Consider the following 17585-nt stretch of genomic DNA (forward strand, 5'->3'; position numbering starts at 1 on the left):
AAATATTGGTTGTTACGGATCAAAATGTCCAAAGGCAGTAAAATAAATTTCACTTTAAATTGTGTTGACCACAACAAAGTATTCAATTATTCTCAGAGGGGAGAAAAAACTAATATTGTCAATGCTATTACCCTAACGACTAATGAATGATAAAACACATCTTACAATCATACTTTTACATGTTTATTTTGATACTCAACTGATTATTTACAGTATATTTCAAGAGTAACATTCAATATGCTTAAAACAAAATCACACAAAATAATCTGCATTTCATAAAGCTTGCATATTCCATCATGTTTTTTTAAAAGTTGCAATACCATTCACTTAATGAGTAGAAGCACTTGTAGACTTCTCTCCAGTTTTTGGGTTAATCTAAAAAGAATTTGGCAAACACCCTTTTTTTGAAAAAACATGCTCTTGCAAGCTGCAGTAACATTTTATTTTAAAGTAAGTGCAAAGATCAGTTGAGACTTTAGTGAGACAAACAGGTAGTGGCAATGCAGCCTTTGTTTTATGTACATTTTGAAGCTTGTTAGTCAACTTTCAGTATTTTTAAAGAACAGAATGACAGACTGAAAAAGCCTCTCATCTTGAGTGGAAATATTTACACAAACATTTTGTTTCCTTCGTTTTTGGGCAAATAAATCACTGATTCTAATCAGATGTATTTCTTAGATTCCACTGACTCCTGCTGTGGGGCCTTTTTATACAGTAGTTATAACCTAAAAATAAAAGCTAAATCATGTCAGTAGTCTTTTCTAATAACTTGTAAGTAGGTTTCATTTCCCTGACATCACCTAAACACTGAATGGATAAAAAGAGCTTCTATCTGCTTTGCCACTTATAGTTCGTCTGAGCTAAAAAGTTATCTACTGGTAAGTAGGGATTTTCCATTCATATCTTTTTCTAAAAAGGCATTAGCTATATATCCAGTCCTGAATATATCTCTTCCTTTCTTACTTTACACAATATAATCTAAAGCACCTACAGTATCAACTACACTCTAAGTGCTGGGGTCCCTGCTATGATAATTAAAGGCTTGTGCTTTCAAGACATTCCCTGTATGAAAAAAGCAAAGGGGTGTGATATCTTATCACGGCCAGACAGGGGCACTGTGGGTCCATCAGAACACAGAACCCCAGTGCTGATAAGGCAACATACTGTACATTACCACAGGGTATGAAGTAAATGACAACCAAACCTCTTAGACCCTTAGTAGGAAAATGATCTTTCACTCAGGTCCTGATGTAAATTGTTGGGGGTATACCACCATTATCACAGGGAATATTAGACCTAAACGGTATACATCCAAGTATATCAAATTATAGTTCAACCTTGCTTTTGAAGTTCTTAATCCTTTTTGAATTCAACTTCACTTGAAGTCACTGGGTTGAGACTCTTGAACTGGGGCACCCAGGTCCTCCTGAAGGTTCATGGATAGCTTTGTAAAGCTGGTGGTAATGTCTTCTCTATGAAACATTTCCTTCAAAGGGGTCTCTGAATTCCACCCTTGGGTCTTGGCAAATTTGTAAACGCATCCAAAGAGTTCAGGAAACATCTCCATCAAATCAATGTTGGCTGCATCCTTGGCACTGCAAACACAATCATCATGCAGACAAAGAAACAAATGAACAATCAGCTTAAAAATTTGCATCTAGTTCGAAGATGACACCCCTGACCACATTAAGTTGTTTTAATGACTAAAGCACAACAGTCATTTTGAGCCATTGATTGTATTTTTACTGCCTTTACTTAACTGTAAAGAGAGAAAAAAAATCAAGAATTCTTGGTTATTTAAAAACAGTTTTTTGTGGATTCATAGTATCAGTGATTAGTGGAATTTAATATTATTTGGAAAATTTCCATAATCTAAAAATGTGTCGCCAAGATGTTCTTTTCTTTTCTTGTAAGAAGACTGAACGACACAACTTTCTGACTATATAAGAAAAATAAATAAATGTGTTTAATACTGTTTCAGTGTTATGATTTTTTTTCTTCTCATTTTAAGTCTGTGAATCAATTTAAACTCAGATTCACTTACCAGTGCTCATGGAGGTTTCTTATGAAGCGGAGTAAGGCCAGTGTGTTGTCAGGATAGGCTTTGTTCTTGGGATCCATCTTCTGAACCACCTCTGGTGAAAACTTTAACACCAAATGTTATAATTATACTAAGTAATAAACTGGACTTCAGTAATACCAACTAGGTGTATTCCAAATAAATAATTAAATTGTTACGTTGTAGTCACCTTATCTTTCCACTGTCTGAAGGTTCCCTCCCCAGCACATTTGTCCAGCAGAGAAATGAATTCCTTGCCCGCAGTTCGATACTTTGCCACTTCCTCCCTGTTACCAATCTTCTTCAGGTATTCTACTCTCCTGGTGTAATGGAAACATTACTGTTAAGGCCCTGTTGCAGAAGTTCAGTAGCTTGGAAATCCAGACCCATATCTAGAACGATATAGCTCAAGGGGTGGCACCTACGCGTGCATTTCAAATACCACTGCACGCAATTGGATAGCACTACAATCAATCAGAGGTGCGGTATTAAGCCCTGTTCGTGTAGCGAAAAGCGAGATTAACTATTAAATAAAACTTTTGGCGTGGTCGGTCGGCAAAACAGAACATTCATCTTTCTTGCTAATGAAAGATTTGAGTGCCGGCTTCCAAATCGTTAAAGCTGGGGTATATGATTTGGGAGAAAATAGCAGTTGGGATAGAGATCCGAATCCAAATACCTGAACCGCTCCACTTGTGTTCTCTCTGGTCCCTCCCTGACACGCTCTACCTGCTATAGCTCTTCCCTCCCAACGACAGTTATGCGCGTTAATGTTTTTTCAACCAGTGTCTTTCCCAGTCTTTCCTCGTATCCTTGCTGCCTTAGCGGTGTAAGCAGTTGTTGTTAAACGGGATATAGGACATTTAGGGGCCGTTGATTGTAGACATTGCTGTTTGTTGGCTGCCATAGTGCCAAACTGTCAGACTGCTAGGGTCGTGAACGCTCACGCAACTGACGCAACAATGTCGTTGCCAAGGTGAACGGAAAGTCCCATCAGTCAATAAGAACGGAGAATCGGAGCCTCGCTCTGATTGGTCAAAGTGTACATGAGCAGTGGCAATTTTTGGGGGCGGCACACAGAGGCAGGGGAGAGCAAAGTGATGAGTAGATATTCTCAGACCATTTCACCTACATATAGCTGAATGGCTAATATGACATTTCTGCCAATTATTACAGAGAAAAGTTACCCACCCCAGCTTTACGTGTCGAGGTCAAAGCCGTCTCACACTCAACCAACATATCCACAGCCATCTCTGTTGTTTAATATCACAGCTTCGACGGAGAATACTGTCGTCATCCGGTAACGTCCGCCCAGAGCGCCATACATAGGGCTCTGGCCTGCCCATGTCAGATAGAACCAATTGAAACGTAGCTCAGAATTTTCTGACATATTTAATGAACTTCAATGGAGAGTGTCCAGACCAACAGGCGCAGCACATTTAATTTGCCAGTGGCTGGTCTGGATTTCCAGGCTAGAAGTACAGTAGAAACTTACTAAATGTGATCAGAGACACCTGTGACCTGTGTAATGCATTATGCTATCCACCCCACACATCCTGTCTTCAACTCCCTAGTTTTGGTTTCCTCTAATCAAGAGCATCATGTTCCCTTTTACAGACCAAGTGTTTCTTTCAACTGTCTTCTATAGGACCCAGTGAATTGACATAGCGATGAAGCAATGGACTACTGTGTAATAACTGATGCATTTGTCTAAACTGCAGAGATGCACTACTGCGGTTTGCAAGTAGAATGAGCGGTTTATGGTCAATTTTCATAACACAGGGAAAATAAGTTTACTTGAGGATATATGAAGTGCAAAATAAACATAACACAAACTCATCTAGTATTGATTTAAAATGGTGCTAGAGATGAAAACTGACCATTCCCTATCCTATCCCATCCCATTCCTACTGCCTCAGATAATTCCTGGACTTGACCCCTAATGCCCCCGAGGTTGACATTCTAGGGTTTCAGTTAAATGTCTCACCTATTGAATTGATTATCATGAATCATCTCCATCATCAGGTTTGGTTTTTGACCTAATACTTGTTAACTAATGATCTTCTCACCACCTTCAGCTGCAAATGTTTAGTTATGATTAGCACTTGTTGATATGCCATTACACTTAACAAAGATATGCATTAAAACACACATTGAATCAACATTGGTCGGGCTTATTGAAAGGTCACACGATCACCAACCTTTAAATTATGTGTGTGCCACTTCATCCAGTAAAGGTAGAAATATTTCACAAACATTTTTAACCAACCGAACAAATGACATAACAGTCTAAAGATTATTAAAACAATAAAATGATAAGGATTGTAATCCATACATGTATCCATCAATCAGTGTTTCCTTCTTACCTTTCAGTGGTCCAGAAAAGGGGATGACTCAAGCATTCTTCCACTGTAGGTCTGTTCTTTGGTTCCTTATTGATCATCCACTCAATGAGATCCTTTGCCACCACATCTTCAACATGGTCCAGAGTGGACTTCCCTTTATGAATGTTGCTCTCAACTTTAAAGGGTATGTCACTGAAAGGATGGTGTCCACCAGACAGGATATAATAAATCAGCATCCCTGCCACCTTAAAAATTACAGTAATTATTTTTCAACAAGTCATAAATTAAAGGTTCAGTAAGCGGAATGGTCAGTTTAGCTAACTTCCTGTCACTGACTTCAGTTAGCAGTCCCCTCCCTCGTCCCTACGTCACCACATTAATGCACTGCGGTCTTCAAGCAGCGGGTTATCTAGCATCATCTCAGATAAGTAAGAGTGATAAAACACGATAAAAACCATCAAAACAGACATTGGGAAGGATGTTTACCTGCTCCGCCATTGTAGGCGCATAAACATTCACCCATCTGTCGCTCTGCGCGTGCACCGGCAGTGAGACGGGTGCCAGTTTGTAGCTTTCTCTCTTTTGATTGGATATCAGTTTCGGGATCCCCGAAAAGTTTATTTGCCGATTACATGCAGAGCGGGTGACTGAGAGATCGGCTTTATGAAACACGCACACTATGTAAGTGATGACTGTATGAATAAAGAGCGATTCATAAATAAATCGCTTACTTCACCTTTAAGTTTGTATAGCAGAACAATTAAGCATTAACAGTTAGTTAATGATTAGTAAGCATTAACTTACCATTATTTAACTTACCATGAATAGCATTAACTTATCATTCATTAACAGTTAATTAATGTACCCTTATTATTAAGTGTTACCAAAAAATGTACCTGAATATCAGTGCTTCTCTTGTACGGTGTGTCAGCTCCTCCTGCTAAAGTCTCTCTCGCCATCCAGCATTTTGTTCCTGCAGTGCCTGTTCGACAAGTTGTTTGGCCTTTGAGTAATCGTCTACTTATACCAAAATCAGCTAATCTTGCCCTTCCGTTAACATCTGCAGGACAAATCACATAGACAATTTCAGGAGCCAAACGGAAATATTATAATTATAGTATCAAACATTGTGGCTCTTCTTTTGATTTTCATAAGGTGAATTTCATCATTTGAACTTGTCTTACCGATCAAAACATTCTGTGGTTTGAGATCCCGGTGGAGAATTGGAGGGTTGTGACAGTGAAGAACCCTTAAACTGTCCAGAAGCTGATGGACAAAATTCTTTCTCATCAGACCACCATCATTGATTGTAGTATCTCTTATGTATTCTTCCAATGTGTATTCACAAAGTTGAAGACCAAGATATCCAAAGTTCTCATCCTCCGCATTGTCAACATATCTTACAATAGAGGGATGATCAAGCTCTGGGAGTCGCAGAATTCCTTCCTCATTCTTCAGCTCCTGATAGTTGCATTTAGACATTTTCTTTATAGCAACTTCAGTGCCATCGTCTCTCAGCCCCAAGAAGACTTCAGTACCATCACTTCCCCTCGCTATGCGGAATTCTGCATCATTCACATAAATCATGCCCCTAATTCTGGTTACTTTGCTTTCATCGGTGCTCAGAAGGTTCTGTAATTTTTCTCTCCACTTCTTGCTGACTTTAAGCCATTCATGTATTATTGATGACATCGTAGTGTTGACAGGTGGTATTGGCTTAACATTGGAAGTCGACTCCATAATGGGAACTGCTATTTGATCAGTTTCAGCAGTGCAAACTTTTTCTCTTTGCTCTTCTTGCGTTCCCTTCTTTTTCTTGGATCCAGGTCCGGCTGCACTGTCCTCACATTCCAATGTTGGTTTGCTGAAATGATTATCCAGTCGTCTGAGCGCTTCCTTCAGATCTTTTAGCATGTTCATATCTGCATCTGTCAGTACGTCCTCGGGCACTGAAGTCATCCCCACTAATGTAAAGATTTCAGATGCATGTGCAAATGAAAGCATGTTTCCAAATATACCGTAAGTGATGATTCTAATGCTAATCGTGTGTTTTTCTTGCACAAAAGGAGCAATTGTTTTGCCTAACTTCTCAGTAAAGTTGCGGTCCCAGCCATCTGTGCCTTTCGTTTTCTGTGTTATCACATAAAGTGTTTGCAGAACAACTTGCCATATAACAGAGCTCCCTTCTGAGCAAAGCTGTTCCAGTTGACAGGGGATTATAGCTAGTGCTTGTTCATTTGTTATCTCTTCCACAGTGCACAGAACTGCATTCAAACTTATAATTGCAAGGTTGACATATATCTTAGGGATGTTTGGAAAGCGACTGACTGCACCTGCAATGTAGGAGTTCAGATTTCCAGTGACCTTTAGCCATTTGATACTTCTCCGGCGGTATTCTTCTTCACCTTTCCCAGTCACATTAAAAAGTGTTTCAATCATGGTCAGGTGAGTCTCAGGATGCTCCAACAGCATGAGACTGTCAAATGTTTGGAACACTGTTTCAGGTGGCCCCCTTGGCACAGCAATTTCCATATCAAGGAAATATCTGATTTTGGAGCATAACTCATGTCCTTTTGAAGCAAAGTGATGAACCATTTTGGATATTTTTTCATTGTGAGTACTATGTCCGAGACTAGTGACAGGTACCAATGATACCTTTGCACCAGCAGAAATTAGCACTTTAAACACAGAATCCCTGTCATAGATGGCAGCAGTTTGCAGCGGTGTGAAAGGCTGTAAATTACGGCCATTTATTGACACAGTATGTCCATCTGGATTAGCTTTTGCTTCAAGCAGTTTCTCCGCAAAAAAAACTGGTCTTTCGGAAATTGACACATAATGCAAAGGTGTCAAGAATTTGTTAGAGGTACAGTTTGGGTTTGCACCCAGCTGCAAAAGGAAAGTAAAAATATCTCTTCTATTATTTACAATAGCAGCAATCAGTGGTGTTATGAAGTCCTTCAACTCAATGCATGAGTGAGCTTGATTAGTGTTGTCGTTGTTTAATAGTTCTTTTAGCTCCTTGAGCTTGTTGTCAATAATACACTGTATTATAGGGTGTGTTTCTATTGGGGTGGTTTTTTGATGCTGTCGGATTAACTCCATTTCTTCGCTTCAGAGTACCTGAGAAATAGACAAAATTAGGTTATTAATATTCCAAAATGTTGGATTCCATTTTAAACTTTTGGCAAACAGAAAAAACATTTATTAGAATTTAAGCATGCTTCATTTTTTTTTAAGTATTCTTTTAATGCTTCTAGACGCTCAGACCAAACTCCTTTTACCAACAGCAAAACCAAAGTGAAACACAGTGGATATGTACATTTAGAGGATGTTGTATTTCTATTTGGAACTCTGCACATAACAGACACAATACGTTTTCTCTGAGGAAAACTCTTCACAGGATTCTCATACTGTCAGTGCGTCATGTTTACACAGGAAACTGACTGTTACAACATGTGGAGAAAAAAAAAGATAAGCTCCGCTCAGAGAAATATAAGTGAGAGGTGCAGATTCTGAGTAAAGAATGCATAGACATGGTGTATCCAGGATATCCCCTTCCGATCAATACATAAAGTAACGTACAACTATAGAAACATTTATTTCCGGGGCTATTGAAAAAAACGCACCGTTAAGTAGGGTAAAGGCACTTAGACATTTCATTCAACAACTTGAAAAATCTCATATATTAATAATGTTTGCTGAGAAAAGTAGGAACAGGATGAGTTTTTATTTCATCCAGACACAACTACAGTCAACTTTGGACCTTGGTCCTAGATTCCAAAAGTACTAATTCTAATGATTTAATTGTTTTAGATATAACTTGTTGATGCACTAAGAGTGCCACACCTTGACGTGACTGGAAAATAAGACGTTTAACTTCCTCATTGAGATCCGAAGCCATAGTATAACTTTGAGTTATAGTGAAATATCTATAAATAGGTTTTGGTCAAAGTAGGCATGATAATATATAATATAATAAATATGCTTCTTATATTGTGTTTGTAAGAAAACATCCATTGTAACCAGATAACTTTAAGAATGCATTAGGAATAAGATAGGGGTATACATTGTTATCTCAGATGAGCACAGATATTCAACGATAACATTGTAATTTAATTGTTGTAGGATTGTAAAAACATTGACTTACAGTGTTGACGTATGGTGTTCTCTTTAGTATGAATTATATCTAACTTAACATGATGTGCTCTTTCTGCATTTCTTTCAGTCTTCTGACACTCTTTCCTGCTCCTCCCATTTACAGTAAGTTACTACAGGTTGAACGAGTCTGTAACAGACTTGTTGGCAGGGATGGGTTGGGCTTTCAAATGAGACGAGCACCTTTCACTCGTATGGTTTCAGGCTGATTTTCTCCCTGAAATCTTTGGGAAAGTCATTATCTGACTGTCCAGACACCATTGTCCAAATTGGAGAAGATCTGAGTTGATAAAAATGTTGATATTCACAGCTAAGTGCTAACACTTATTTCATGGAGCTCACAGGGATATGGCTATAAGGATATGCTTCATGAGCAGCACTGAACCTTTGCTTCAGTTAAAACTTTCTACACACAGTCATGTATGTACAAATTGGTGGCTGTAGACAGACGTCATTCAGGGCTAAACAAGTAAACCACAAACCTAAAAGACACCAGAAGTGAAAGCAATTTAGGATAATACGAGAACAAATCTTTCTGTAGAAAAAATACAAATATAGAAAAGGCTAGGCCCATCTATAAATACCACCCATGTGATTTAAGAACGTGTTCACGTTGTGTGGTAAGGGAATCAAAACAGTGAAGTTGTTGCCTGATAAACCAAAGGCAAAAGTGCTGAAAAAATCGGAGAATTGTTTCATCACTTAGTGAGTTCGTCATTAAGACCTCTTCCACATTAAGACAGTCATTAAACACGTCAATGTAAAATTATTGGTTGTTACAGCTTTAAATCACTTTAAATTGTGTTGACCACAACAAAGTATTCAATTATTCTCAGATGGGAGAAAAAACTAATATTGTCAATGCTATTACACTAACGACTAATGAATGATAAAACACATCTGAAACTCATACTTTTACATGTTTATTTTGATACTCAACTGATTATTTACAGTATATTTCAAGAGTAACATTCAATATGCTTAAAACAAAATCATATAAAAGAATCTGCATTTCATAAAGCTTGCATATTCCATCATGTTTTTTTTAAAAGTTGCAATACCATTCACTTAATGAGTAGAAGCACTTGTAGTCTTCTCTCCAGTTTTTGGGTTAATCTAAAAAGAATTTGGCAAACACCCTTTTTTTGAAAAAACATGCTCTTGCAAGCTGCAGTAACATTTTATTTTAAAGTAAGTGCAAAGATCAGTTGGGACTTTTGTGAGACAAACAGGTAGTGGCAATGCAGCCTTTGTTTTATGTACATTTTGAAGCTTGTTAGTCAACTTTCAGTATTTTTAAAGAACAGAATGACAGACTGAAAAAGCCTCTCATCTTGAGTGGAAATATTTACACAAACATTATGTTTCCTTCGTTTTTGGGACCTTTTTTTCTTTAACCTAAAAATAAAGTTTAAATCATGTCAGTAGTCTTTTCTAATAACTTGTAAGTAGGTTTCATTTCCCTGACATCACCTAAACACTGAATGGATAAAAAGAGCTTCTATCTGCTTTGCCGCTTATAGTTCGTCTGAGCTAAAAAGTTATCTACCAGTAAGTAGGGATTTTCCATTCATATCTTTTTCTAAAAAGGCATTAGCTATATCCAGTCCTGAATATATCTCTTCCTTTTTTACTTTAGGCAATATAATCTAAAGCACCTACAGTATCAACTACACTCTAAGTGCTGGGGTCCCAGCTATGATAATTAAAGGCTTGTGCTTTCAAGACATTCCCTGTATGAAAAAAGCAAAGGGGTGTGATATTTTATCACGGCCAGACAGGGGCACTGTGGGTCCATCAGAACACAGAACCCCAGTGCTGATAAGGCAACATACTGTACATTACCACAGGGTACGAGGTAAATGACAACCAAATCTCGAAGACCCTTAGCAGGAAAATTATCTTTCACTCAGGTCCTGATATAAATGGTTGGGGTTATACCATTATTATCACAGGGAATATTATACCTAAACTGTATACATCCAAGTATATCAAATTATAGTTCAACCCTGGCTTAAGGAATGTCAGCAGGATTTTAGAAATTTGTTGAATTGTTTGATCACTTAATGGGTAGTCTTTGTTGAATGGTAGTATATCTGAAAGTCTGAGAGGCCATGAACACTGATAATAGGACAAGGCCATTAGGAAAAAGTTAAAACCTTGAGAAACAAACATTATTCCAAACACTACTTGGCCCAGCTCTGATTCGTGACAAAAAAACTATAGGAATTGATATTAAACAGTTCATCAAGAAGTTCAGTTCCAACCTTATCCCTTCATTTATGTGTCTTTTTGGTGGAAGACATTCGATTGCAGGAGGGGCGATAAGGCACAGCCCCCTCACAAGCTCAAGTCAAGGATGACATGCTCAAAGATCTGTGTGTTACCCTTGAAGCTTGATGTGAAGATGAAGTCCCTGCGGTCAGTGGAGACCACTGTGAAGGAGCGTGGGGCCTGAATGTACACCTCCTTGAAGCGGTCAAAGAGTTTCTTGTCATCATCCCACAGATAGATCTGCGAGAAGGTGTAATCGCTTCCCAGGGCCAGGTAGTAACGCTCTTTGAACAAGAATGGCTGGAGAATCATGGAGCCTCTTGAGGGCAAGGCCTGGATCTCTGCAAACTGTTTGGCACCCCAACGTACAATCTTGGAGTCACCAATATAGCGTGTCATAGCCAGATAGAGTTCCTCCTTGATCCGGAAGTGTTTGACAGCTACTACATCCTCCATGTTGGGTATCTCGCCTTGCAGGATAAACTTCTGGTTGCTTCGACTCCACTGGTAGATGACAGGCACCTGTGAGCGGCTTGCTAGGATAATATGGGCCTTCCCATCCAGGTCCAAGAACTCTGCATCTGTGTCGCGGTACCACTCGTGCAGAGACTGGTATGAATAAAAGCCTTTATCATTCCACTTGTAGAGGGTGGACAGGCCCGCTTTTGAACTGTCAGCAATCACAAAGAACCAGTCGGAACCGATCTGGAATGTCTCAATGTCATTGGGCTTGGAGATCTTGGACACCTCAATGTCTTGGAACTTGCTGAACCTGCTTTGGTCCTCGTCAAACTTGTAAATGTGGGAACCCCCAAAGAGCTGAGCCACAATGACAAACACCTGGTCCTGGATGACAACTGACTTACACCCAACAATGGACTGACCTGGGAAGCAGGAAAAGAGATAGAAAGGAGCCAATTACATTACAATAAAACTCAAAGGTATTCTGAGACACTTTATTAAGTTTTCGCCGTACCTGTGATGTTGTCATAAGTCCTGAAGTTCATTTCTATGTGGTCCCATTGGAAAACCATACAGCTGTCTGTGCTTGGAGCAGCAATGGTCACGTAGACATCATTTTTATAACTGAATGTGTCAACAGACAGAGACTCAGAAGCCACAGACTGATGTAGGACGAAATCTGTGGAGAGACCAATTCTGAATGAAATTTAAAAGCAAAGGCACATAAAGGGAGAATCTGAGATAAACAACAGGGCTGCCTTTTCTTTATACACGTTGGATGGAGAGGGTTGAGTTGGCTGATACTGATACGGGTTAGACCAGGGACAAGGCCAGCTGGCTCAGGGGTTTTCTCACCTGTTGAGATGCATTCGTTATGGAGGCTGTTCATGTCATTGAGGCGTTTGTCCTTCATATCCTCCGGTCCGGCACACACTACATCTGACACCGTAGCATTGGTGTTTTTCAGCCACATCATCAGCCACTTGGCACGACAATCACACTCAAAGGCATTGCCCCGCAAGTCCCTGGAGAATAGGAGTACTGTACATCATTGCAGACAAACAAAATACACTAGCTAGAAAGGCACCTTATAGAAGAAGAAACATGGGAGATATTTCTAAACATTATGTGTCAAGATAAATTCTTTACACTGATCATAAAGAAGAAACAGGACATTACGCTATTTTCCCTAAACCTGTAACTGAGTGGCAGACTTACAGTTCTATCAGTGAGTCTAAGTCAGTGAAGAGGTCCCTGGGTAAGGCCTGGATGTTGTTGTTTGCCAAAGATCTAGAAATAACAGCAATTAATCAATACATGCAATAAACATTTTAAGAACATCATAAGTTCATTGCAAGAATAACAGAAAAACATAATTAATGCATATATTGTGCATAAGTCAAAGTAATATGTAAATGCCCGGTCAACTCTTTTGTAGGTCTTTGTTTGGGGAGGATTTTAAAGGTTGAAACTTACAAGTGAGTCAGGTCCCTGAGTCCTCTGAAGGCATATTTGGATGCTGTCTCTAGTTTATTACTCTCAATAAACCTGTAGTAGACAACAAAAAAACATGTTGGATATAGTGATGAGCTCCTGCTTTTGGCAGTTTCCCAACTTTTAGGTTAACTTGATGTTTAAAAAATTAATATTGCAATTGTATATTTTCATCAGTTTATATTACATGGGTAAAGTTTCATTTACGCGTACACATCCTACAAACACAATGACCATCTGTTTCTGTCAATCCGGTGGAAAAGCCAACCTTTTTCCAAAAATAATTGGACTTTTATGATTATACCTATTCTAGTTCATTTGTTTTACATTAATAGATTATTAAATAGTAATGCAATTAATTTTGTACATTTTATGCAACAACTGATTTTCCGACATTATTACACTTATCAAATGAATGTATTTGCTAAAAAAAATAATAGAATAACTTACAGATATTCCAGGTGTGAAAGGCCTGCGAATGCATCATCCCTTACAGTTGTTAGAGAATTGGAATTCAAAAGTCTGTAATGAAGGGCGAAATATATGTTAACCTGCGGCTTCTAACATAATTTACCATTTTAAGCCTGAAAAACCAAATGGATTTTCTCAAATTTTGATTAAGGACATTACAAACAAAGTCAACTCAGTGAACAAAATAGTCAAATATTCTCATCCGAGTTCTGAATGCCAACACATGTACAATCAAGACTGGGATGAGTTATTAAATGGTAGTTTTTTCACCACGAAATGTATCTAGCTTTAAATCATCAGGTGCATCAGGACTTTGGTCAAATGCTCTTAATGTGCCACGCCTTTGTTTTATGCCTGCCTCCCAGACATTGCTTATGGAGTAACAAAGTAGATTGATGGCCTCTGGTAAGTACACTATTGTATGAGACTGCTCTGAAAGCTCAAGATGAGACATGCATTATGTATTTCCAGGTGTCCAACCTTTCAAAAGCATTCCAACTAATTTACTAGATTACTTTGCACAGACAGACTTAAGAGATGCTTTACTGTATCTGTATTAAAGTTATGTACAACAGAAAGGTAGTTACGGAACATTTGCTTGGACAACTTAAGTCTGTATTATTTACTGCTATTAGATGCATTTGCCATGTTTAACACCCCACACTCAAGACATATACAAGTTTTGAAACGTGCACAAATTGATATATTTCTGCATAGTGGTGTCCTTAGGCGTCTTTATCTACAAGGTAAGGGACAGTCATACATTATCATGATAATAAAGAGGAATGATACGCAGTTGAAGTACTCTTACAGTAGCTGGAGGGATGGCATGTGAGCAAACATTGCCTCTTTGACCTCGGAGAAAGTCCCATTGACGAGACTCCTGAAAGAAAGAAGCAGAAGAAATGAACATAAAGCCTCTCTATAAAGCTATGAAACGCTGACAAGTGATCAGAGATGGTGGAAAGGAGTCAGGACTGCCCTGCCTTGCAACATCAGCTCTCACGAAAAGACGGTGTACATAAAATAAAATACAGTCAGGTACAACTGGGATGAAACTTAAAAGGCTGCTATGTTGCTACATTTGCACATATACACGGTCTGAGTAGCCTATAGACTTTATAGAAAAGAACATCATACATAGAAGCTATACTCACAATGAATTGACGTCGTTGGGGGAAATCCTTGGGACATTGGAGGACCCGACGCAAATTATAGACTCCCGGGAGCAGCTGCATGTTGAAGGACATCGGAAAGCCTTCTTCAAATGACCCGGTTGAGAGAGGAAGCATAGCGACACGGTAAACAATGCCCAGGTCTTGAGAGTTGGCAGCATCTTTCTTGCCGGGCTCGCATGTGTGAGGTACGGCGAGAGCACGGAGCGGAGGCAGATGGCACCGCGCGTTTCCACCCTGCACCATGAAATGCTGCACTGGCTCCCTGACATCAGCAAATCAGCTGCAGCTCCCCTCCGTCCACTTTCATTATTTATTAAGTCAGAGCTCCAGCGGCCGGAGAACCGTTGGTTAAACAAGCACGCAGCAAACAATCGAACAAATAAGGCGTCATTGGGCCGCTGTTCTGACATTTTCTGCTCCCTCGTCAGATTTTGCTACCTATCAGAAAATGCTACCCTACGTCATGGTAGCGTATAGACAATTACCTCATCAAACGATGCATCCACTACAGAATCACGTTATTTTACACCACTACTCACCCTATGTAGGCCTACACACAGTGTAGCCTACACTGTAGGAATATGGGGAGCATATTTTGATGCTGTTAGTGTTTAATAGCCTATATCAAATTATGCTACCCTATCAGAAAATGCTACCTCACGTAATTGGTAGCGTATTTGATCTGTAGACCCATTAACTATCAAATAATGCTCCCACTACAGAATCACGTTACTTACAACACCACTACTCACCCCATGTAGCCTACACTGAAAGCTGTATATTTTTATGCTACTTTATAACGTTATTATAGATTTAGTAGGGTATAATGTGAGATCAATTGTCTCTATCAAATAATGCTCCCGCTACAGAATCACGTTATTTTACACCACTACCTATGTACACCCCCCTCCCACCACCACCACCGGCGAAAACTTTCTCCACTCCGAGTCTGGTAAAGTTAACACATAGAAAAGCCTATCATTTTACTTCTATATTCAGCAGCAAAGCCAGTGTCTACATGCTCACAGGTCAAAAGGCACAATTTAAACATATGTGTAGCATAATCACGCAGTTAAAAACATGTTTTGAAGAAAATACTCGGTAGCAAAAAAAGGTAGCAGAATCTGACGGCTGCTCACGCAGGATTGTTATTTTCGGAATGCGCATGCGCAGAACCACTAGGGAGCAAAATCTGACGGGTAGCAGAAAATGTCAAGTCACCGCCACACATGATCTGGTAACCGGAACGTCTCACACAAAACTGTAGCATATGTAAAATACACATATGCTAGAGTTAATTTGGCTACAGTTCATTTTGCATTCAAATAATAATGCAAACAAAATGGCAAATTATTTTTTATCGACATGTAGTTTCATGAAACAGACAGGCTTCGTGTTGTCAACCACGCACTTCCACAATACATTTCGAATGACATTCACGCTGTATTCACATTACATTTTGTTTAATCACATTTGACGTAAATGCACACACATTTAGCTTATTTCTGGCAGGGTTTTACAACATTGGGTTTGAATCAAAGACAGTATATTTTTTTCCGAGGAAACACCGTTTGTCTGCGACGTTAGGAGGTGGATATAATGTTACATAGGACTATTTGATATACTGGAATCTATAGGCTACCGTACCCCTCCTCCATAAAGACGCACAGAACTGCAGTACCACGGACAGCGCCTCTGCTCAGCTGATCGTGCTTTTTAACTACTGTAGCCTACATATAACGGCGATGTGAGGGGATACACATGCAGTCACAATGTAGGCAATATGTAGCCTATAGAGTAGACCATCAGGTTAAATTGGCAAAGTAGTTTTTGACAAATAGAAAAAGGGACTCCATTTTCCCAAATCACACTTCACATAATCTGCTTTCCTCTTAAATATTGAATTATTGGTTCAACCCCAGTAGCCAGAGGCAGAACACTGGTTGTCAAGTGTGCAACTTACTGTCATTGACTGCCAGCTTGATGTAACATGTGATTTTGCCCATTTTTTTTGTTTGATACACATATGCTACATTATGTGACTTTAAAATTGGTTTTGCAAAATTGATTTCAAACAATCTTTCATCAAACTTAACATTTGTTTATTTTATCTTTATTCATTTGCATTTTTCAAAGGGCATAAACAATGAGAACAAAGCTGATATTGTGTTTGCATGCATCTGTATTGCCTCCACTTGTCATTGTGGTTCTCCATTCTCCAGTTTAGCTTTTTTTTACTTTCCATTTGAGCCATTTTCAAATATTTAATATTTTCATATAGAATGAATTTCAGGTCATAACATTACAAAACTCTGAAGCTGAGAAGGCCAAAAGTTAAGTCCCTATCCAGGTGCTATGTAGCAGTCTGGTAATCCATGACCCTGTTGTTACTCTGTTAATCTGTGGCCCTGTGTGTGCCACTGTGGCCCTCCATCATCACCGACTTCTACTTGTGGCAGCTGCTGAGAGGCAGGAGCGAAGGGCCATTTGTCATCCAGCAACATCCCCGGGGTTCTTAAGACTTTTGATTGAGTGTTTGGAGCGCAGATTCAGGAGGAATCATTTGTAAGACAGACTATTTTGGTGAAGAGGGATAGAGGTAAACAATCATTTGGGTCGGAAAGTTAACAAGAGGCCATGGCATGTTAAGGTCCGGAAAACACTGTAATAGATAGCCTAGATCTAAGTCATGATGGGGCCAGTTTGCCCCATATACCTTTCCGTCTAAATGCCTGAGTGGTTAGATTTTTGATAACTCGATTGGATGGGAAAATATTGTGATGCCCTCTGCAAGTTTCTCACTGGCAGCCCTTTAGCAGTTTCACACACTGCAGTAGATTAACCAATAAAGGGGGGGGGGCACTTTAAGAGTGGCTAGAACAAAAAAAGTGGGTCTGACTCTCTCCATACCTGAGGCAACCCTGCAAAAGATGGGGTATCCTAATAAACCGATGACAGGGAACGGAGGAAAAACAAGACTTGGCAACTGGCTATTTCTTAGGCAGATTATTTCTTTAGCTCTGTCCTTAAATGACAGGGGTGCAATATTTGCTGCGGCATTAAACGCTTTAGTTCAGCTTGGGAACAGTGAAAGTGTGCTGATGCAGCAAACCTTATCTGTCTGACTCCAGACCACTTTCATAT

General features: G+C 39.3%; 2 protein-coding genes across 2 annotated transcripts; both read right to left on the reverse strand.

The window, feature by feature from the left end:
* Nucleotides 1–302: 302 nt before the first annotated feature.
* On the reverse strand, nt 303–8649 carry LOC307268950 (uncharacterized protein). Its single transcript, XM_080051763.1, has 7 exons — nt 8555–8649; nt 5589–7527; nt 5301–5464; nt 4426–4649; nt 2250–2379; nt 2045–2145; nt 303–1595 (listed from the first exon to the last, which is right to left on the reverse strand). Exons 2-7 carry the CDS (start codon nt 7507–7509, stop codon nt 1376–1378), a joined length of 2760 nt encoding a protein of 919 aa, XP_079907889.1. The 5' UTR covers nt 7510–7527; nt 8555–8649; the 3' UTR covers nt 303–1375.
* A 2253-nt stretch (nt 8650–10902) lies between these two features.
* LOC307269382 (leucine-rich repeat LGI family member 2-like) lies at nt 10903–14684 on the reverse strand (the record flags this gene model as incomplete). The annotated part of the gene is given in 9 exon segments (XM_080052342.1): nt 10903–11720; nt 11813–11977; nt 12154–12323; nt 12517–12588; nt 12775–12846; nt 13243–13314; nt 14075–14146; nt 14421–14644; nt 14646–14684. Coding segments are annotated over 9 exon segments (1704 nt in total).
* Between the last annotated feature and the right edge of the window lie 2901 nt (nt 14685–17585).

This window comes from Ammodytes marinus, assembly GCF_949987685.1.
Source record: "Ammodytes marinus genome assembly, chromosome: 23".
NCBI classification, from domain to species: Eukaryota; Metazoa; Chordata; class Actinopteri; order Uranoscopiformes; family Ammodytidae; genus Ammodytes; species Ammodytes marinus.